The sequence below is a fragment of the Lagenorhynchus albirostris genome, chromosome 6 (genome assembly GCF_949774975.1).
Source record: "Lagenorhynchus albirostris chromosome 6, mLagAlb1.1, whole genome shotgun sequence".
Taxonomy (NCBI): Eukaryota; Metazoa; Chordata; class Mammalia; order Artiodactyla; family Delphinidae; genus Lagenorhynchus; species Lagenorhynchus albirostris.
This window is the reverse complement of record NC_083100.1, coordinates 58517717-58542126: the sequence shown is the minus strand read 5'-3', so window position 1 is coordinate 58542126 and position 24410 is coordinate 58517717. Positions and strand designations below refer to the sequence as shown.

Sequence of the window (24410 nt, the reverse complement as noted above, 5' to 3'; positions counted from 1 at the left end):
GTGATTGATTCTTCTGATAACCGTTGAGTAAAACATTCATTGTGTCTTTCCTATATAAACTGCACTTTTAGAGTAACAAAGAGTTGATGAAGAAAAGATTCTTTTATAGACATATTCCAGCCAATAAATGAAAAAAGAATAAAAAACTTAGAATACCACCATTTTGCAACCACTAAGGAACTAATGAATTGGGTAATTATCACCAATGATCATTAACTGTCTCCCCCCCAAAAAGTACCTCCTAACAATTATGTACACCATCTTTCAAGTATTCCTGACATAAAAAAATTATATGATCAAAAATTATCTGAAACTTACCTGATCAAGCCTTTAGATATTACTATCACTTAACAGAAAATACAGAGGACAGGAGAACATATTAAATGACACCACATAGATGCTATTAAGAAAATTTGGACTTTGGAAAATTCTGTAAGACTAACATCCAGATTTCTCTAACAAGTCAACTGGTGGAGGGAGGAAATTCTGCTTCTGGGTGAGATGCAAAAGCTAACAGCAGACTAGAACTCTCACCCAAAACTAGAAAAGCCATTTAAATGCAGGATACAGAAAGTATCTGTTTGAAGGGGCTAAGAATCTGGAAATGGGACATTTGCCCATTCTAGGCAAAGTAAGGCGGCCAAGAATCCAGGGATCTCTCTTATGCAAGAACAGCTTTACTCGCGTAAGCTGATGCTGAAGTACAGGGAACCCAGCAAAGAATTAGAAGACTTGGAGGATGGACCTCAAGAACACGACCAGTTTTCCCCTCAGGATATTGCTCACAAAAGGGAGAATTACAAAAGTGTACTGAAGTAAATGAACTGGAGAGTAATATGCTCCATACCTTATTCCCCTCCCTACACAAAAATAAAACATAAAAAGTGATACTTAGGTTGCCAAAACAATCCATAAGTCCTTATTTACCGAAAATGTAAGTAAAGGGAATACCCTGGCGGTCCAGTGGTTACAATTCCGCGCTTCCACTGCCAAGGGCGCGGATTCAATCCCTGGTCAGGGAACTAAGATCCCAGAAGATGCGCAGTGCAGCCAACAAATAAAAATAAAAAATTAAAAAAATAAAATGTAACTAAAATATTGCATACATGCAATAAAAATATTACAAAATAATGGTACAATAAAAATACTTCAAGGAAAATTTAAATATATTAATTAATCCACTTACAAGACATTTGTGCCTTTCTTGGGGGACAAAAAAAGTGCAGTTGTATTTTTGTACACTGTAGATAAAAAACTGCTCATTGCTATTACCACAGTCACAGTAATTGCAATATAAAAAGTCCAGGGGCTTCCCTGGTGGTACAGTGGTTGGGAGTCCGCCTGCCGATGCGGGGGACACGGGTTCGTGCCCCAGTCCAGGAGGATCCCACATGCCGCAGAGTGGCTGGGCCTGTGAGCCATGGCCGCTGAGCCTGCGCGTCTGGAGCCTGTGCTCTGCAACGGGAGAGGCCACAACGGTGAGGGGCCCGCATACGGCAAAAAAAAAAAAAAAAAAAAAAAAAAGTCCATAGGGAGTTCATGGAGTTATTTTCAAATTTATTGGTTTTATTAAGTACTACATTTTTGACTGCCTACCTAGACAAAAATATGTTTAATACTAAAGAAAAAAGTTTATCCCTTAAAACATATTATACAGTAAAAATATAGAAAAGAAAGTCCCATTATCTCTTAGGCTAAAAAAATTCTTACATGCAGTCAAACTAAACATGGAAGACATCTCCATTTTCACAGATCAACTCATCTTGGACAGGATTTTAAATTTCATAAAGTCCAAGTAATCTGTACCTTCCAATAGCTTTGTAAGTACAAAAAAGTAAAAAGGAAGAAGGAAAAAGAAAATTTTCTAAGGATTATTAGTATAGCCTTTAGCGGCAAGTTAAGACATTTTGATCTATTCAAATCTATTAAAGAAAAGCCTTGCAAAAGCAAAGAATTTTAAAGTTTTGGCTTAAATTGGAGTGGTAAAGCCCATAAGGCTTTTTGTGAAATGACAATTTTACACACACACACACATTCAGATCCCTTATAAGGTTATTATTGAAGCTTGAAAGTATAAGATTCAAAATTGTAGGGATCTCTCTTATGCAAGAACAGGTTTACATAAATATTATTTCAGCAATGATATCATTAAAAAAAAGAGTGGTTAGACTTAATGTATGCCCCCTCCACTTAAGACCTAAATACTTTATTTTTGAAATTATATATTTTACTATAATAAATAAATCTGACTGAATATATGTTTTATCTAAAACCTTATGCAAAATTACAATATGTATAGGGAAGTCAGGATACCAATGCAAACTCCCCCAGCATTCTGAATTAACCATTCATACAACACACAACCAAAAGCATGGAAAAAAGAATATTCTTTCGAAATGTTTTGAATTTACATATAACTAAACTGTTAAAAAGTATCTATCTGCTAGATACAGAAAACAGAAATGACAGGAATAAATACCAATGTGTGTATACATAAGTTAGTATAACCACATATTTTTCCTAATTCTATCAGGTGAGAGGGCTTAAAAGAAGTAACACCCCAGCAGTAGGATCACATCTAGAGCCCAGATCTTAGTTTCTAAATACCATTCTTCGATAAAAGAAACCAAGGCTCTCTGGAGACAAGGTTAGGACACAAAAAATACACTATTAGCCAGAAATATCTTACAGTGTCAGAGAGTAAGGAAATGCTTGAAAAGAAAAGAAAAAAAAGGAAAAAAAAAGAAAGGGAAAAAACAAAAAGAATGGAAAAAAAAGATGGAGGCATGTAAAAAGGACATAAAACGCAACTTAAAGGAGCTCCCAATGACCAAATCTGAACAATTTGAGCAACAAAATAAATACTGATAATATTGGATTAAAACCCAAAGAATAAAAAAAATTTCACTGAGTCTAAATAGAACTATATAAATGATTGAATAAATAACTAATTGTAGGGGGGAAAAAAAACATTCCATACAGAAGAATTCCAAATAATAAATGTAAAAGGAATAAAGGAAGTAGAATATCACCATTAGAACACCACACTAATAATTGCTGCAGGCAAAATCCACCAAGAAGTGATAAAGTTTAGCTGGGTAAACTTTAAGAAGAAACAGAATATTTAAATAGCCTCAAGATACCTTTCCCCCATAATACTAATTAATTACTGTGGTGATTTTAACAAATGTCCACAAATTCTTTGATACTTATTCCTTCAGGAGGTGGAGCTTAATTCCCCTCCCCTTGAGCATGGGTTGGACTTAGTGAATTGCTTCTAAGGAACAGCCTATCAAAAAGAAAAAGGATAATTTTACAGTGGAGAAATCTGGCAGACACCACCTTAACCAAATGATCAAGGTTAACATCACCAGTGACAAATCATGTTGCTATCATGTAGCCCCTCAATATGACACAATGAGAAAGGCACTTCACCTCCACAGTGTTCTTCCCAAAAGTCTATTGCATGATTTCTGATACCAAAATATATTATAAAACTACAGTAATCCAAATAGTGTGGAACTGACATAAAGATGGACCCATATACCAGTGGAACAGAATAGAGAGCCCAGAAATAAATCCTCCCATATACAGTCAGATAATCTTTGACAAGAGTATCAAGACCACACAATGGGGAAAAGACAGTCTCTTCAATAAATGACACTGAGAAAACTGGATAGCCACATGCAAAGGAATGAAGACCCTCACCTTACACCATACACAAAAATTAACTCAAAATGGATTACAGACCTAAAGGTAGAGCCTAAAACTATAAAAGTCACAGAGGAAATATAGGGGAAAAACTTTGTAACGCTGGATTTGGCAATTATTTCTGAGATATGACACCAAAAGGACACGCAACAAAAGCAAAATTAGAAAAAAAATGAGACTACCTCAAACTTAAAAACTGCACATCAAAAGAAACAATCAACAGAGTGAAAGGTAACCTATAGAATGGGAAAAAAATAATTGCAAATCACATGTCTGATAAAGAGTTAATATCCAGAATGTATAGAGAACTAGTATAACTTAACAACAACAACAAAAGTAACTGTAAAAAGTAACATTAAAAAGTAGCAAAGGACCTCAATAGACATTTCTCCACAGAAGATAAACAAATAGCCAAGAAACATACGAAAAGATGCTCAACATCACCAATCATCAGTAAAATGCAAATCAAAACCACAATGAGGTATCACCTCACACCCATTAAGACAGTCACTACCAAAAAAACAGAAAACAAGTGTTGGCCAAGACGTAGAGAAATTAGAACTCTGGTACACTGTTGGTGGAATGTAAAATGGTACAGCTGCTATGGAAAACAGTATGAAGGTTCCTCAACAAACTAAAAATAGAATTACCATGTGATCCAGCAACTCCACTTCAGGGTATTTACCCAAAATAATTAAAAGCAGGATCTCAAAGTGATATTTGCACACTCATGTTCACTTCAGCATTATTCACAATAACCAAAAGGTGGAAGCAGCCCTAATGTCTATCGACAGAGGAGTGGATAAAGAAAAAGTCCACAGCATGAGGAAACATCAAACTGGAATTGAGAGACATTATACAAAATACCTGAATAGAACTTTTCAAAAGTAAATGAAATTTTTCATGACCTTTAAAAGGTCTATACAGGAAAAGAAAAAGGACATTAGCAGGAAAACTGGTGAAATCCAAAACAGGCTATAGTTAATACTAAATAAATAAATGAGCGAAAAAAAAAATCTGAAATTATATGATATAGCAACAGTGACCAGGCTTCAGGTTCAAGACGGTGGAGTAGAAGGATGGGCTCTCACTCCCTCTTGCAAGAGCACCAGAATCACAACTAACTGCTGAACAATCATCGACAGGGAGACCCTGGAACTCACCAAAAAAGACACCCCACACCCAAAGACAAAGAAGAAACCACAATGAGACAGTAGGAAGGGCGCAAGCACAATAAAATCAAATCCCATAACTGCTGGATGGGTGACTCACAAATTGGAGAATACTTATACCACAGAATACTTATACTCCACCCAGTGGAGTGAAGGTTCTGAGCCCCACTTCAGGCTTCCCAACCTGGGGGTCCGGCAACGGGAGGAGGAACTCCCAGAGAATCAGACTTTGAGGCTAGCGGGATTTGATTGCAGGACTTTGACAGGAGTGGGGGAAAAAGAGACTCCACTCTTGGAGGGCACACACAAAGTAGTGTCCACATCAGGACCCAGGGGAAAGAGCAGTGACCCCTCAGGAGACTGAACCACACCTACCTGCTAGTGTTGGAGGGTCTCCTGCAGAGGCAGGGGTGGCTGTGTCTCACCATGAGAACAAGGACACTAGGAGCAGAAGTTCTGGGAAGTACTCCTTGGCAAGAGCTCTCCCAGAGCCCGCCATTACCCCACCAAAGAGCCAGGGTAGCCTCCAGTGTTGGGTCCCCTCAGGCCAAACAACCAACAGGGAGGGAACCCAGCCCCACCCATCAGCAGAGAGGCATATTAAAGTTTTACTGAATTCGGCCCACCAGAGCAAAACCCAGCTCTACCCACCACCAGTCCCTCCCATCAGGAAACTTCCACAAGCCTCTTAGATAGCCTCATCCATGAGAGGGCAGACAGCAGCAGCAAGAAGAACTACAATCCTGCAGCCTATGGAACAAAAACCGCATTCACAGAAAGATAGACAAGATGAAAAGGTAGAAGGCTATGTACCAAATGAAGGAAAAAAATAAGACCCCAGAAAAACAGCTAAATGAAGTGGAGATAGGCAACCTTCCAGAAAAAGAATTCAGAATAATGATAGTTAAGATGATACAGGACATCGGAAAAAGAATGGAGGCAAAGATCGAGAAAATGCAAGAAATGTTTAACAAAGACCTAGAAGAATTAAAGAACAAACAAACACAGGTGAACAATACAATAACTGAAATGAGAAATACACCAGAAGGAATCAATAGCAGAATAACTGAAGCAGAAGAACGGATAAGTGACCTTATCCGGAAGACAGAATGGTGGAATTCACTACTGTGGAACAGAATAAAGAAAGAAGAATGAAAAGAAATGAAGACAGCCTAAGAGACCTCTGGGACAACATTAAACACAACAACATTCACATTATAGGGGTCCCAGAAAGAGAAGAGAGAGAGAAAGGACCAGAGAAAATATCTGAATAGATTATAGTTGAAAACTTCCCTAACATGGGAAAGGAAATAGTCACCCAAGTCCAGGAAGCACAGAGAGTCCCATACAGGAAAAACCCAAGGAGAAACACACCGAGACACACAGTAATCAAATTAGCAAACATTAAAGACAAAGAAAAATTATTGAAGCAGCAAGGGAAAAATGACATAACATACAAGGGAACTCCCATAAGGTTAACAGCTGATTTCTCAGTAGAAACTCTACAAGCCAGAAGGGACTGGCATGACATATTTAAAGTAATGAAAGAGAAAAAACTACAACCAAGATTACTCTACCCGGCAAGGATCTCATTCAGATTCGATGGAGAAATCAAAAGCTTTACAGACAAGCAAAAGCTAAAAGAATTCAGCACCACCAAACCAGCTCTACAACAAATGCTAAAGGAACTTCTCTAACTGGGAAACACAAGAGAAGAAAAGGACCTACAAAACAAACTCAAAACAATTAAGAAAATGGTAACAGGAACATACATATCGATAATTGCCTTAAACGTGAATGGATTAAATGCTCCTACCGGGCTTCCCTGGTGGCGCAGTGGTTGAGAGTCCGCCTGCCGATGCAGGGTACACGGGTTCATACCCCGGTCTGGGAAGATCCCACATGCCGCGGAGCGGCTAGGCCCGTGAGCCATGGCCGCTGAGCCTGCGCGTCCAGAGCCTGTGCTCCGCAACGGGAGAGGCCACAACAGTGAGAGGCCCGCGTACAGCAAAAAAAAAAAAAAAAAAAAAAATGCTCCTACCAAAAGACACAGGCTTGCTGAATGGATACAAAAACAAGACCCATATATATGCTGTCTACAAGAGACCCACTTCAAACCTAGGGACACATACACAATGAAAGTGAGGGGATGGAAAAAGATATTCCATGAAAATGGAAATCAAAAGAAAGCTGGAGTAGCAATACTCATATCAAATAAAACAGACTTTAAAATAACGAATGTTACAAGAGACAAGGAAGGACATTATATAATAATCAAGGAATCAATCCAAGAAGAAGATATAACAATTATAAATATATATGCACCCAACAAAGGAGCACCTCAATACATAAGGCAATGGCTAACAGCTATGAAAGAGAAAATTGACAGTAACACAATAATAGTGGGGGACTTGAACACCTCACTTACACCAATGGACAGATCATCCAAACAGAAAATTAATAAGGAAACACAAGCTTTAAAAGACACAATAGACCAGATAGATTTAATTGATATTTATAGGACATTCCATCCAAAATAGCAGATTACACTTTCTTCTCAAGTGCTCATGGAACATTCTCCAGGATAGATCACATCTTGGGTAACAAATCAAGCCAAAGTAAATTTAAGAAAATTGAAATCATATCAAGCATCTTTTCTGACCACAACGCTATGAGATTAGAAATCAAGCACAGGGAAAAACATGTAAAAAACACAAACACATGGAGGCTAAACAATATGTTACTAAATAACCAAGAGATTACTGAAGAAATCAAAGAGGGAATCAAAAAATACCTAGAGACAAATGATAATGAAAACACGATGACCCAAAACCTACGGGATGCAGCAAAAGCAGTTCTAAGAGGGAAGTTTATAGCAATACAATCCTACCTCAAGAAACAAGAAAAATCTCAAGTAAACAATCTAACCTTACACCTAAAGGAACTAGAGAAAGAAGAACAAACAAAACCCAAAGTTAGTAGAAGGAAAGAAATCATAAAGATCAGAGCAGAAATAAATCAAACAGAAACAAAGAAAACAATAGCAAAGATCAATGAAACTAAAAGCTGGTTCTTTGAGAAGATAAACAAAATTGATAAACCATTAGCCAGACTCATCCAGAAAAAGAGGGAGAGGACTCAAGTCAATAAAATTAGAGATGAAAAAGGAGAAGTTACAACAGACAACACAGAAATACAAAGCATCCTAAGAGACTACTACAAGCAACCCTATGCCAATAAAATGGACAACCTGGAAGAAATGGACAAATTCTTACAAGGTATAACCTTCCAAGACAGAACCAGGAAGAAACAGAAAATATGGACAGACCAATCACAAGTAATGAAATTGAAACTGTGATTAAAAGTCTTTCAACAACAACAACAACAAAAAAGTCTTTCAACAAACAAAAGTCCAGGACCAGATGGCTTCACAGGTGAATTCTATCAAACATTTAGAGAAGAGCTAACACCCATCCTTCTCAAACTCTTCCAAACAATTGCAGAGGAAGGAACAATCCCAAACTCATTCTATGAGGCCACCATCACCCTGATACCAAAACCAGACAAAGATACTACAAAAAAAGAAAATTGCAGACCAATATCACTCATGAATATAGATGCAAAAATCCTCAACAAAGTACTAGCAAGCAGAATCCAACAACACATTAAAAGGATCATACACCATGATCAAGTGGGATTTATCCCAGGGATGCAAGGATTCTTCAATATATGCAAATCAATCAACGTGATACACCATATTAAGAAACTGAAGAAGAAAAACCATATGATCATCTCAATAGATGCAGAAAAAGGTTTTGACAAAATTCAACACCCATTTATAATAAAAACTCTCCAGAAAGTGGGCATAGAGGGAACCTACCTCAACATAGTAAAAGCCATGTACAACAAACCCAGAGCAAACAACATTCTCAATGGTGAAACACTGAAAGCATTTCCTCTAAGATCAGGAACAAGACAAAGATGTCCACTCTCACCACTATTATTCAACATAGTTTTGGAAGTCCTAGCCATGGCAATTAGAGAAGAAAAAGAAATACAAATTGGAAAAGAAGACGTAAAACTGTCACTGTTTGTAGATGGCATGAAACTATACATAGAGAATCCTAAAGATGCCACCAGAAAACTACTAGAGCTAGTCAATGAATTTGGTAAAGTTGCAGGATACAAAATTAATGCACAAAAATCTCTTGCATTCCTATACACTAATGACGAAAAATCTGAAAGAGAAATTAAGGAAACACTCCGATTTACCATTGCAACAAAAAGAATAAAATACCTAGGAATAAACCTACCTAGGGAGACAAAAGACCTGTATGCAGAAAACTATAAGATGCTGATGAAAGAAATTAAAGCTGATACAAACAGATGGAGATATATACCATGTTCTTGGATTGGAGGAATCAATATTGTGAAAATGACTATACAACCCAAAGCAATCTACAGATTCAATGCAATCCTTATCCAATTACCAGTGGCATTTTTTACAGAACTAGAACCAAAAATCTTAAAATTTGTATGGAGACACAAAAGACCCCAAATAGCCAAAGTAGTCTTGAGGGAAAAAAAAAGGAGCTGGAGGAATCAGACTCCCTGACTTCAAACTATACTACCAAGCCAGGAATCAAGACAATACGGTACTGGCACAAAAACAGAAATATAAATCAATGGAACAGGATAGAAAGACCAGAAATAAACCCACACACCTATGGTCAGTTAATCTACAACAAAGGAGGCAAGAATATAAAATGGAGAAAAACACAGTCTCTTCAATAAGCGGTGCTGGGAAAACTGGACAGCTACATGTAAAAGAATGAAATTAGAACACTCCCTAACACCATACACAAAAATAAACTCAAAATGAATTAGAGACCTAAATGCAAGACCAGACACTATAAGACCCTTAGAGGAAAACATAGGAAGAACACTCTTTGACATAAATCACAGCAAGATCTTTTTTGATCCACCTCCTAGAGTAATGGAAATAAAAACTAAAATAAACAAATGGGACCTAATGAAGCTTAAAACTTTTGCACAGCAAAGGAAACTACAAACAAGATGAAAAGACAACCCTCAGAATGGGAGAAAATATTTGCAAATGAATCAACGGACAAAGGATTAATCTCCAAAATATATAAACAGCTCATGCAGCTCAATATTAAAAAAAAAAACCCAATCCAAAAATGGGCAGAAGACCTAAATAGACATTTCTCCAAAGAAAACATACAGATGGCCAAGAAGCCCATGAAAAGCTGCTCAACATCACTAATTATTAGAGAAATGCAAATCAAAACTACAATGAGGTATCACCTCATACCAGTTAGAATGGACATCACCAGAAAATCTACAAACAACAAATGCTGGAGAGGGTGTGGAGAAAAGGGAACCCTCTTGCACTGTTGGTGGGAGTGTAAATTGATACAGCCACTATGGAGAACAGTATGGAGGTTCCTTAAAATATTGAAACTAGAATTACCATATGACCCAGCAATCCCACTACTGGGCACATAACCAGAGAAAACCATAATTCAAAAAGATACATGCACCCCAATGTTCATTGCAGCACTGTTTACAATAGCCAGGACATGGAAGCAACCTAAATGCCCATCGACAGACAAATGGATAAAGAAGATGTGGTACATATATACAATGGAATATTACTCAGCCATAAAAAGGAACGAAATTGGGTCATTTGTAGAGACAGGGATGGATCTAGAGACTGTCATACAGAGTGAAGTAAGTCAGAAAGTGAAAAACAAATATTGTATATTAATGCATATACATGGAACCTAGAAAAATGGTACAGATGAACCAGTTTGTAGGGCAGAAATTGAGACACAGATGTAGAGAACAAACGTATGGACACCAAGTGAGGAAGCGGTGGGTGGGGGGTGGTGTGTGATGCACTGGGATATTGGGATTGACATATATACACTAATATGTATAAAATGGACAACTAATTTTAAAAAATGCAAAAAAAAATTATGAAAATAGAAAAAAAAAAAGTGACCAGAATTCTGAAAAATAAACAATGAAAATTAAAAGATTTAACAGAAAGTAAATTATGAAGTACTTTTAAGGTACACAATTACTGTTGATAACAGGAAAGAGTGAGTGGGAGAGCATATCCATTGTCCAAAAGATTATTCATAACATATTAAAAAAGAAAACAAATAATTCCCAAGTCACGAATTTCCATGAAAGAGGAGGCACCCTGGAATACTGAGAAGTATACAATAAGATTTAAGTTCATTTAAATGTTATTGGGGAATTTTGCTTCCCCTTCTATTTATGGAACTGCCCTCCTGACACAAAGAGCTAGGAAATCAGATAAAACATGAAATAAACAGTTTTCAAACAGGGGACAGTATGTAGCACAGGACTGTGTTCCCTGTGAAAACAACCAATGAACTAAGCTCTAAAACTACCCTAGCTTACTGCCTAAAGGTGGTTTCAAAGCCACAGCACAGGGAGGGGGAACCAATAGAACCCGGCAGTCATGCCAAGTTAAAGAGACTGAGATGAGAGTTTGAGCAGGCCAAAGTAGCTAAAATTTACAGGACAGTATACTAGAAAGGAAGCAGTTGCACAGAGAGAGGGCTCTGGAGATAAGCAGAAGGTATCTTCAAGAATATGGCTCAGTAATATTTGTACATGAGGAAGCTCAGTCTCCAAAGGCCAGGAGAAAAAAACACTCAAAAGCAGCACAGTGAACAGTTCTCAGGTTCACACGGAGCTTGGAACAGTTCACATCCCCACCAGCCAGAGCAGAGAAAGATATAATAATATAAGGGAACTTGGGTAGAGTCCTCAAAGAGTCACGTCTTAGTATCAGAGCTAAAGTAGCACCAGAGCAAAAAATATTATGAACTCATCATAAGAAAATATAATAAACAGCCTCAAAACAATCAAAATGATACACAAAAACTAAATGCCAGAACAAAGTCCTACACTCGTTAAAGGAATACTATAACATTCAGCACTCAACATAAAATCCAGCATCTGGAATCCAATAAAAATTAACAGGCACGGGCTTCCCTGGTGGCACAGTGGTTGAGAGTCCGCCTGCTGATGCAGGGGACACAGGTTCGTGCCCCGGTCCAGGAAGATCCCACATGCCGCGGAGCGGCTGGGCCCGTGAGCCATGGCCGCTGAGCCTGCGCGTCCAGAGCCTGTGCTCCACAACGGGAGAGGCCACAACAGTGAGAGGCCCGCGTACCATAAAAAAAAAAAAAAATTAACAGGCATGCAAAGAAGCAGGAAAATATAGATCCAAAGCAAGATAAAAGTCAATAAACACAAACACAGTAATGATAGAGATGATGGAATTAGCAGACGAGGACCTTAAAATAAATGTAATAGATTTTTTAAAATTTTTCTGAAGGATATAAAGGTAAATATGAAGATAATGAAAATATGAAAACCATCCAGACAGAACTATTGTATAAAAAATACAGTATATGAAAAAATTGAATTGAAATGAAACACACTGGATGTGACTAACTGTAGATTAGACACTGCAGAAAAGATCAGTGAACATGAAGACAGAACAACAGCAGCTATCAAATGAAGCACAGGGGAAAAAAATTGGACAAAAACATAACCAGAGCTTCAGTAGAATATTACCTAGCGGACTAACCCATATGTAATAAAAGTCTCAGAAGGAGAGGAAGGGAAAGGAGGAGAGGGGGAGAAAAGAGCATTTGAAGAAATGCTCTGGCCAAATATTTTACAAATTTAATGAAAATCATAAACTCACAAGCCTAAAGTCTCAACAGACCCCAAGCAAAAGAGGCATAAGGGAAACCACATCAATGCATATGAAAATCAAATTTCTGAAAACCAGTAGTAAAGAGAAAATTTTAAAGAAAGTTATAGGGAAAAAAAAAAACACATTATGTACAAAGAAACCAAGATAACAACAACAACAGACTTCTCATTAGAAAGCTGGAAGAAAATGGAAGATACCTTCAATGTGCTGAAAGAAAAACTGTTCCTGGAATTCCCAACGAAAATCGTTCCAAAATGAAGGCATAATAAGCACATGAAAAGATGCTCAATATTATTAGGCATCAAGGAAGTGCAATTCAAAACCACAATGAGATACCACTTCATGCCTTCGCTATAATTAAAAAGATGATAACAATCAGAGACCACAAATAACAAATATTGGCTAGGATGTGGAGAAAAAAGAACCCTGTACACTGTTGGTGGGAACATAAATTGCTGCAACCACTGTGGAAAACAGCACGCAGGTTCCTCAAAAAACTAAAAGTGGAACTACCATATGATCCAGCAATTCAACTTCTTGGGTACATATCCAAAGAAAATGAAAATACTAATTCTAAAAGATACATACACCCCAGTGTTCATAGCACCATTATTTACAATAGCCAAGATATAGAAGCAAACTAAGTGTCCGTGAACAGATAAAGGGATAAAGATAACATGAGATACACACCACACACCACACACACCACACACACACACACACACACACACACACACACACACACACACACACACACACAAAACGGAATACTACTCAGCCATTAAAAAAGAAAGAAAGAAATTCTGCCATTTGCAACAATGTGGCTGGACCTGGAGGGTATTATGCTTAGTGAAATAAGTCAGGCAGAGAAAGACAAATACTGTATATTATCACTTATATGTGGAATCTAAAAAACAAAACAAACCAGTGAATATAACAAAAAATAAACAGACTCACAGGTGAAGATAATGAGGAATGAAAAAATATGAAAACTATCCAGACAGAACTATTGTATAAAAAATAAAATATCTGAAATAAAATGAAATCAAAATGAAGATACAGAGAAAATAGTGGTTATCAGTGAGGACAGGGAAAGGGTGTAGTGGCAAGATACGGGTAGGGGAGTAAGAGGTAAAAACTAATATGTATAAAATAAATAAGCTACAAGGACATATTGCACAGCACAAGGGATATAGCCAATATTTTATAATAACTATAAATGAAGTATAACCTATAAAAATTTTGAATCACTATGCTGCACACCTGAAACTACTATAATATTGTAAATCAACTAAACCTCAATTTAAAAAATGTTTAATAGGGCTTCCCTGGTGGCGCACTGGTTGAGAGTCTGCCTGCCGACGCAGGGGACACAGGTTCGTGCCCCGGTCTGGGAAGATCCCACATGCCGCAGCTGGGCCCGTGAGCCATGGCTGCTGAGCCTGCGCGTCCGGAGCCTGTGCTCCACAACGGGAGAGGCCGCAACAGTGAGAGGCCCGCAAACCGCAAAAATAAATAAATAAATAATAAATAAAATTTTAAAAAAATAAAAAATGTTTAATAAAGATAATTACAAGCACTGGTGAGAATGTGAAGAAAGTAGAACCCACATACATTGCTGGTAAGAACACAGAATGACACACTCGCTTTAGAAAAGTTTGGCAGTTCCTCAAATAGTTAAATATACGGTTACATACAACCCAGAAATTCCACTCCTAAGTATACACCCAAGAGAGATGAAAACATATGTCAACAGAAAAATTTGTTTATTACAAAGCTGGGACAGAGAAGGTACAAATAAGCCTGGAACATAATGTGGAGCTAGAAACCAGAAAATACTCAAAAAATAGAGGACACATCAAAAGTAACACGAGTGAACAGGAAGGCTCCTGATGGCCAAATGTGGGCAATTTGAGCAACAAAATAAATAACAATAGTAACGCATTATAACCAGCAAAGTAAAAACTGATCCTGATATAAACAAATTATAAGTAATTTACATGAGAAAATGGGGGGTTCTTCTTTACAACAGAATTCTAAACAATAGAATTCTAAACAATAGAATTTCCATTGTTTCTTCTATAAATTGTTTCCTCTATAAATGTAGAAGACCAACAGAAATTTTTAAATCTCTATTTGGTAAACACCACAATAATAACTATTTCAAACAAGAATCATTAATACATGCCAAAACTGGGGGGCAAAAGTATGAGAAACACAGTATTTACATAATTTCAAAGTATCTCCCTAAAAGATATATTTATTAATTGCAACGGAAAATACAGTAAACTTTTCAGTGAAGAAATTTGTCAGACACCTCCTTAGATAAGTGATCAAAGTTAAAATCACTAGTAACAGGACAAATCAACATTGTGTGCTTCCTGATATAATGTACTAAGAAGCACATGTCACTTCTGCATCCAAAAATGCATAATTTGAATTTAATCACAAGGAAATATTAGATAAACCCCAAGGTTTAAGAGCCTACCATAAGAGGTCAGCACTCCTCAAAAGTGTCAAGGACATGAAAGACAAAGTGAGAAACTGTTCTAGGTTAAAGGAAACTAAGGACACAGCAACAATTAAATGCAACATATATGTAATCCTGTATTAGATCCTGGACCAGAAAATGGACATTAGTGAGACAACTGGTAAATCAATGCTAATTTCCTGATTTTTATAACTGTACTATGTTAACATTTGGGGAGTGTAAGCAGACCTCATATAGGAATTTTTTTAACTAGCTTTGCAAGTATGAAATTTTTTAATTGCGAAACTACTTCAAAAACAATTTTTATTTACTCTTAAGCAAAAAGTCACACAGACTAGGAAGAGGTAGTTCTAATGCATATCCAACAAGGAACCCATATCCAGAATAAAAAACACCTAATTATTACTAAAAAGAAAAAATATCCTTCACAAAAAATGTCCGGTAAACATATTAAAAGATGTTCAAAATCATTAGCTATCACAGGTATGCAAAATGATCATGATACTGCACACAAGTATGGCCAAAATGAAAAAGAACGATAATACCAAGTGCTAGTGAGGATGAAGAGAAATTAGAACTCTTTTTTACAATACCGGCACTATAAATTAGAATAACCACTTTGGAAAATTATGTGGCAGTATCTAAAGCTATTTAACTCCTAGAGGTGGGGAGTTCGGGGGACAGGGTGAGTGGGGTAAGTGTATCCATTCACCCAACAGAAATGAGTTCTTATATCTACCCACCAAAAGACATGTACATGAATGTTCAAAGCAGCTCTATTCATAATAGACAAAAAAAGGAAACAACCCAAATGCCCATCAATAGCAAAAAGGGTAAATATAGTGTATATTCTCTCAGGCATAATGACTTGTAAAAGATATAAAGAGTGAATAATGTGGGCTTCCCTGGTGGCGCAGTGGTTGAGAGTCCGCCTGCCCATGCAGGGGACGCAGGTTCGTGCCCCGGTCCGGGAAGATCCCACATGCCACGGAGTGGAAAGGCCCGTGAGCCATGGCTGCTGAGCCTGCACGTCTGGAGCCTGTGCTCCACAACGGGAGAGGCCACAACAGTCAGAGGCCCGCGTACCGCAAAAAAGAAAAAAAAAAAAACAAACAAGAGTGCATAATGTGTGATTCCATCTGTATCAGGCAAACTAATCAATGTGGTAATACAAGTTGGAATATGGTTATCCTAGGAAGGATAGTACCAACTGGGAAGGGGTACAAGGAAGTCTTTTGTGGCACTGGATTTGTTCTAGATTTTGTTCTAGATTTTTCTAGAAATTTGTTCTAAATTTTTACTGGTTCTAGATTTTTACTGGTTCTAGATTTTTTGTTCTAGATTTTTACTGGTTCTAGATTTTTACTGGTTCTAGATTTTTTTGTTCTAGAATTTGTTCTAGATTTTTACTGGTTACATGGGTGAATTAAAATGTAAAAATCTGATATGTACATTTAAAGTTTTCGCATTTTACTGTGTATGTTATACCTCAATTTAAAAAACAAAAAAACCCCTGGGCAAAACAAAAAAAGATTTACTATAGATAATGCGCTGACAGAAAGCCCACTTAAGAAGCCTCTGGAATAATTCAAGTAAGAAATGAGTGGCAAAAAGATGTGAAGAAAATAGATCAGAGAGATATTCAGGTACCAGGTTTGGTGCCCTACTGAAAAATACAGCTGAGGGGAAAGGATGAAAAGATAAATCTCTCAAGTATCTGGGTGGAAAGTAGTATTATTAACCAAGATAGGGAATGCAAGAGGCAATAAGTTCAGTTTTAGACATGTAGGGTGTAGACATTTAACTGGAGATATTCAGGGCAGTTAGATATATGAATCTGGAACTCAGATGCAACCTGAGCAGGACATATAAATTTAGAAAAGAGAAGCCAACAGATGATTAAAATTAGGAGAGGATGAGACTGCCCAGGGAGAAAGTATAAAAGAGAAGACAGCCAAGGACAGAAACCTAATATAGAGCGCAAACACAGGAAGTGTAGCAAGCACAAAAGACTGAAGGAAGAGTTGAGAGAGGTGGGGAGTTACTAACAGTGCCAAATAGGGCAGAGAGGTTAAGTAAGTTAAGGACAAAAAATGCGTACCAGCTTTGACAATCAGATCATTATTGCCTTTTGCTATAGTTTTTGTCAAAAGCAAACATTTTTAAAAGGTCTTAAATGACCTACAAAAGAGTTAAAATACACAATCTGTACCACGCTGTACCTTCATTTCCACATCAATTTCAAACTAGTTCATGTAAGCAATCTGCAAAAAACAAATTATTAATAGTCATCAGTGGAAGATTACTATTAAGACTTTAAAATTGTAAAAGAAAAATATAATCTATCCCAAGGATAGAATATACATAATTGCTTATTGTTTCCTATATATAATGTATATATAATAAACACTATTCTGTATAAAAAGTGAGTGGCTTTTCTGTACGTGAAATTTTTTATAATCAAATATTGGAAAAAGAAAACTGGCCAGCATGAAAAATAAATATATGCATTAAAAAGAGCATTATTAATTGAGCATCTAGAGATTAATCTTCCTCCAGTGAGTTTCTCGAAGCAATCAAGAATGGAGCCTCTTCAGTAAGAACAAGAAGCTAAGAACGAGCCAGGAAGACTTCTCCAGGGAACAAATGGGTGTCATATAAAACTATATTAGGAAAATAGGAAAATAGTAGAATGCAATGGATTAAAGATGGCCACATGTTCTTTTCTACTCCTTCCCTCAAGAGGGTGAGTCTATTTCCCTTCCCTCCTTATCTCTGGGCTGGTGTCACGACTTGCTTTGACTAAAAGAAATAGGTGGGAGTGTTTTGTACCACTGGCACATTTTCACTCTCTTGGGCGTCAGCCACCATGCTATAAAAAAGTTTGGGCTGGAGACCACTTGGAGAGAAAGAAGCCAAGTAAGGGAAGATAGAAATGCCCTAGACTTCCAGCCTGATAAGGCCCCAGCCCTGTGGGTATGGCCATCTTGGACCTTCCAACCCTCACTAGCCATCAGCTGAATGCAGCCACCTGAAGGATCTCAAGTGAGACCAGCAGTAGACTCACCCAGCTAACCCACAGAATCATGAGAAATATTATTATAAATATTTATCGTTTTAAACCACAAACTTTTGGAGTGGTTTCCTACATAAAAATAGATAACTAAAACATTGAACATAATTACTCTGTGATTTTTTTTTTAAAGCATTTCCTACAATGTTTTCCTCAACAACAGTACATAGCTTTGTGGTTGGACTCTGGCAAATTGGGAAAAGGCAAGCTGTAGGAACAACCAAAGGACATTCCCAGAAGTATCAACTAAGCAAGACAAATACTCTCCTGAGGCAGTTGCTGAGTAATGGAACAGAGTATACAGTTGTCCCCCAATATTCATTCTTTCCTCCTTTCATAGTAACAGAATTTTTAACTGAACATATGTCCATCAAAATAAAGACTACATATCCTAGCCTTCCTTGAAAGTAAATTCTTATGACTATATCTGGACAAAGGAATGTTACCAGAAGTATGGTGTGGCAGCTTACAGGAAAAAAAAAATCCCTCTTAGACTGCAGGGCAAGTTGTTTGGTCCTTTCACCCCTCGGATAACCAGTTGTCTGGAATTCACAACACTTTGGTCCATGAGAATGGAAGGCCATTCCCTTGGGATTGCTGAAGCATGAGGTGCAAGGAGCTGGGGTTTCTAAGATTTCATAAAGCAAGGTCAATATACCAATCTATGACTGCAAAATTTACATTTTTACATAAAAAAGAAACTTCTGGGCTTCCCTGGTGGCGCAGTGGTTGAGAGTCCACCTGCCAATGCAGGGGACGCGGGTTCGTGCCCGGGTCCGGGAAGATCCCACATGCCGCGGAGCTGCTGGGCCCGTGAGCCATGGCCGCTGAGCCTGCGCGTCCGAAGCCTGTGCTCCGCAACGGGAGAGGCCACAACAGTGAGAGGCCCGCGTACCGCAAAAAAAAAAAAAAAAAGTGGCCATCAAAACGTGCCTCCTTATCATTAAACCTACACATGGCATCAAGGGCAGAAAAACTATCCATTCACAGATGATTACTGAGTGCCTACCTACTAAGTTCCTAACACCAGTCTAGGTGCTAGAAATACAACAATAAACAAGAACAAGACAATCCTTGCCTTTACGGAATTTAAATTCTAATGAGAAGGGGGCAGGGACGTTAAACATTGATTAAATTAGATAATACACATAAAGTGCTCAGAATAGTGAGAGGCATACACTAAATAAGTGTTCAAATAAACATCAACTATTGTTAGCTATAAATATCCCTCTATGTTTCTAGGTAATCAGCAAACCTTCTTATTCATCCAGTTCTCTAAAAACCAAGAGATTCTTTAGATGGTTTCAGCACTAAATGTCCTTATTTTTGATCAGCAGGCCATCCTTCAGAGAACTGTCCCCTCTCCCCAATCCATTTCTTGTGGGCCTATCCAGAGGTAGACATGCCCAGTAAGATTTCCTTACACAGGAATCTATATCACTGGAGAGGCAGCAGGTGATGAGAAACACCCAGAAGTTCAGTTCATATGGCTGAGCTCCACGTGGACCCGTCTCTGCCAGCACTACCCAGGTTCCTGTCCTTCCTGAGGCCTGGCTGTTCAGCTTGTCCTTCAATGCTCTCCTTCCAATAAGTCTCTTTTCCTTGCTTAAAACAGCAAGAATTTGTGTTGCTTACGAAGAACCCTACCTGATACAGTTAGGCAAAGTAAGATCATTCTAAAAAAGAGTGTTCATAACCAAACACAATTGCCAAAACTCATTGAACTGCACATTTAAAATGAGTGAATTTTACTGTTTATAAAGTATACGTCAATAAAACTGGGGGAAAGTGGGAGGAGTATTTAATTTAAAAGCATAAATAGCACATTTATACTGGATAATAAAATATTCTAGGTTATCTTCCTATATATTGACTTTATTATGCTCTATGCTAAAAAACTCATACAGGAAACATTTTTTAAGATGGCCCATTTTAAATCAGTCCCATGTAAAGTCAAGCTGCAATGATTCTAGAATGAGAGAAGTATGTTAATATCTAAAAACTATGTCTTGCTTACTAACGCAATAAAGTTCACAACATACATAACGATCATATCTTGCTTTCAAGTTTATTGACAGCACCCTACAGTACTTTGCTTAATTATTTGTTTTGCTTATATTCCCACTCTCTATTTAGTCTTACTTTTCAAGCAGCCTATATCACAGCAGGAAACCCCCTCAAAATGCAAACCTCTCCAGCTCCAGACTGAAATTAGGACAGCCCCACTTGTCATGTTTTACATTACAAGAATTTCAGAACTGCCTTACTTGGTCACACCATGCTCCATTCACTAAGCAATCTCTATGACAGAGGCTCCTAGGAACACGTGAAAGAACATAGTTGTCCTACCTGCCACCAATCTAAAAGCCTAAAGCACATTCCAAAATACTTTCCGTCCTCTTAATAAATCCATATTGGATCTGTTACTCCTTAGTACACCCTAATCACTTCTGAGACATTTTACATTTTAAGGTTAGTAAAAGGTATTAAAATAGAAGGGCAAAAAATGAAAAAAGTAGACTTTGAACAACCAAGTTGCATGTGTACAGATTTATATAATAAACCCCACAAATATTTCCTAATTAGTCTTATTTGCAGTAATAATTCACTTTAATTTTAAACATTACAAAACTCAAAATTTTATTCTCACAACATTCAGATTTAGCCACTTTATAAGATACCCTTTTAGCACACAACTTCCAGTATTAAGTTCAAACTTGTCACCTTCTTTTCTAGTAAAAATTCAGCCATCTGATCCCTGATCTCCCAAAAATCTAATCAAATTTATAATGGGGCTTTTAAAACTATTTCCTAAAGTATCCTACTGCATGGCCTCTGGTAGCCAGCCTAAGTACCCTACGGAGCCAGCCAGCATGAAAATCTAATTTAAACTACTCTAATTCCGCATAAATTCAATACTGTGTATCTCCCAACAGTGTTTCTGGCGAACCAGAGCTGATCTGGTTCAACTTGATGTTTAAACTCCCACTGCTTCTTCCTCTGAGTTTAGCAAAACAAACAATATAAGTAACTCAAGTTTCAACCCAATATCTGCGTAGAAAAGCAAAAATAAGATAAGTGTAAATGAAAACCTTGTTTTGCAACATATTAATAGTCCAGCTTCCTAGCCTCTTTTCTTCAATTTAAATTTTTATTACCTCATGAGTTCCCATTTCTACAACAAGACCCAAAGTATTTACAAAACGAAAATGAGAAAAGCCCAACATTCACCTACCCAACATTTGGCAACCCAACAACACCAATTTTCAAGGAAGTTCCAAATCTTCCAATGATTGGGGGTGGTTTAATTCCATCACCTCCCTTTTTGGGGGGCATCTGAAATGTCAAAACAAACACACATATGAACAAAACTTTTTACTGTCCCCATTGACCAAAAACACATTTCATCACACACAATATATTATTGAGTAATAGATTAAGAATACAGCATACTGTATATATCAATCTAAAACTGACACACTTTATTTCTCAACAAAAATGAAAACAAAAAAGTTCTGTTAACAGATCTGATTCTGATAGTCGTCAAAGCAGTCACTCCTGAGAAGTCCTGGAAAACTGATCTAAAAATATGTGGCACCAGAAATCAAAAATAAAATTTAGCTGCCAATCTTCCATCCAGACTGTTCACAAAACATTTTCTTAACCTGACATGCGGTTATATGAATGAAAGCATTTGGAAGCAGGAGCACAGGTAAGAGTGTCAAAGAAAATCCATTCTAGAACCACTAGCAACCGAGTCACCTCCCACCAAACCATTCCCTCAATCTGGAACCTGTTCTTTCCCATTTCGCCCACAAGCACCATTTTTCGCATGAATGAACACACGCCGGTATCAAGGTCTTTCCAACAAGTCTCTTCCACCTTTGGCACTGTAGTTACGACTCATCAGTCCTCATAAGCAACCTCCTGAATCCACCCTTTGGTTACTTCTAGTCGTAAATGGATCTACTAAGCCTTTTTATTTACAGGTCGAAACTTTCTCGGTCACTGACAATCTGGCTCTAAGTTTCTCCGGGCAAAATTGAGCCGACTTTAGTACTGCAAACTGAACTCATGAGGACTGCTAACCTCACGTTTTATAAGCTGGGAACTAAAACTATCCCTGTCTTCTGGCTCCAAATGAACCTCCCGGGGCCACGCTGACGCCCTGCTCATGAAGTGATAGCCTCTGATCCCTGACCCCGAGGGCCAGGAATCTCCCTTCTCAGGGTCGTAACTCACAGCTGTTCCCAGCCAAACCCCAGGTCTCCGAAGCACAGCTGCACGAGCAGAGACTTTCCAGTCCTCTGGCCTCCTACCAAGGAGTGGCTGGCCGCCCAGCCAAAGCGAGGTCCCACCCAACATCTTCCCCCTCTGGACTGGGCCACTGGCCGTCCCCGCCTCCGGAGAAGGCTTTCCCCATAGCGTGCCGGGTGAGGCGTGGGCCGCTCCCGGGACACGCGGCCTAGTCCGAGAGCGCCTCATTCATCCACACGCTCCACGCCGCCCTCCGCCCAGGCCGGCCACCCGGCCCTGGCGGGACGCCGGCCTCAGAGCAATGGGCCAGAGTCAAAGACGCGGCGGGGGTCGCGACCACAGGCTCCCTGAGGACCTCACCGTGCTCAGGGCGGACGATGACACAGGCTCCCAGCGGCAGCGGGAAACGGGTCCTACCGGCAGCCGGAGGCCGGGAGGAAGGAGGAGAAAGCGCAGGCCCGGCCCCTCCGCCGAGCGGAATGCACGTCGGCGGCGGCGGCGGCGGCGGCGGCGGCGGCAGCAGCGGAACAGGCGGGCCGGGCGCCGGGCTGCACCTGCGCGCAAGCCGCGCGCCCCACCCCGCTCCGCCCAGCGCTCCCCCCATCCCGTCCCGCCCATTGGTTTGGCCGCGGGAGGCGGGAGAGGGTGGGAGGAGTCGCGCGGCGACCGAGCTGGCGGGAGCTGGAAAGCCATCCTTGCAGGCCTGAGCCGGTGGCACGCAGGAGCGCGCGTCTTCCGCCATCCCTACACGTGGGGCTTCTCGGCCCCGGATCTCCGCTTCCTTACCGGTGCGCGCCCCGTGTTTCCCGCACACGCTCGCTTGCCGCTGCTCGCTCGCAGCCCCACACTTCACCCGCCGCTCACCTCGAAGCACCCTCGGCCTGACCGCCCGCGCGGAGGCGGGTCGCCTGAGGTCTGGCGATCAGCCGCGCCAGCCCCGCTTGGCCGCCAGCTGAGTCCTCGGGGACCACGGCCCCAGCTCGCCTCCTTTTCCTATAACGCTCTTCAGTCAATCCAGATGGTGAGAAGCTGTTAAACTTTCTTAACGGAAAAAAGGGTTAAGGGTATGATCTAAGGAGTCCTTTGTCGCCTTATTTTTCAGGCGTATTACAGGCACTGGATCCCAGAATGCGTTTAACACAGCCAGTTTCCACACACATCCCGCTCCTTTTCCTCTGGAAGGTTAAGAGCAGAAGGCTTTGGAATTTGGGAAACGTTGGTTCCAATCTGGATTCCACTACCCATTAGCCGTTTGACCCTGACCAAAATAATCTCTCTGGGCTTCAGTTTCCTCTGGGATAAAATGAGGCTACTGAGACCCACCTTAAGAGGTTATTGTGAGGATTGAGGATAAATGAGATAATGTGTGTAAACCTTGTAGTAACAGTACCCAACACAGATAGGAAAGGCTCATAAATAGTAATAAAGGCTATTGTTAATATTAGGGTTTCATCTCATCTCACCCCTACCTGACTACCTGACTACCTGACTACCTGACTACCATGAGCTCCATCTGTAGAAGGAATTCATTCATTTAGGTCCTGGCCTTCAGTCAGCATTCAAGTATTTGTTGCAGTGAATGCAATACTTGTCCAAAAATTGTGACACTTTTTTTAGGTGCTTCTTTCAAAGAGACTAGTTTCTAATAAAGGAAAAGTTCTGAGTTGGCTGGTATGGGTATGCCCATTTTACAGATGTGGGAACAAGATCAGAAAGGTTATATAATTTGGATAGAGTCACACAACTAACTGGCAAATGGCAGAAGCCAAATTTCAAGCCCCAATCAAACGGAAAAATCTGTTCCCTTTCAGCCAAAATTCTAATAGGGAATTTTTATAAGCAGCAACGGAGCCATTATTGATAATAAAATTGCATAACATTTTCCTCTTTCCTATGAGAGTGATCTACTGAGATAAG

At 39.1% G+C, this 24410-nt stretch overlaps 1 protein-coding gene across 1 annotated transcript in view; it reads right to left on the bottom strand.

The window, feature by feature from the left end:
• OLA1 (Obg like ATPase 1) overlaps window positions 1-23011 on the bottom strand; it is a 167921-nt gene extending 144910 nt beyond the window's left edge. Inside the window, exons 1-2 of the mRNA XM_060152621.1 lie at window positions 22854-23011; window positions 21472-21572 (exon numbers count right to left, since the gene is read on the bottom strand). Coding sequence (XP_060008604.1) covers window positions 21472-21572 — 101 coding nt within the window. The 5' untranslated portion in view covers window positions 22854-23011. The remainder of the gene's footprint in view (window positions 1-21471; window positions 21573-22853) is intronic.
• Between the last annotated feature and the right edge of the window lie 1399 nt (window positions 23012-24410).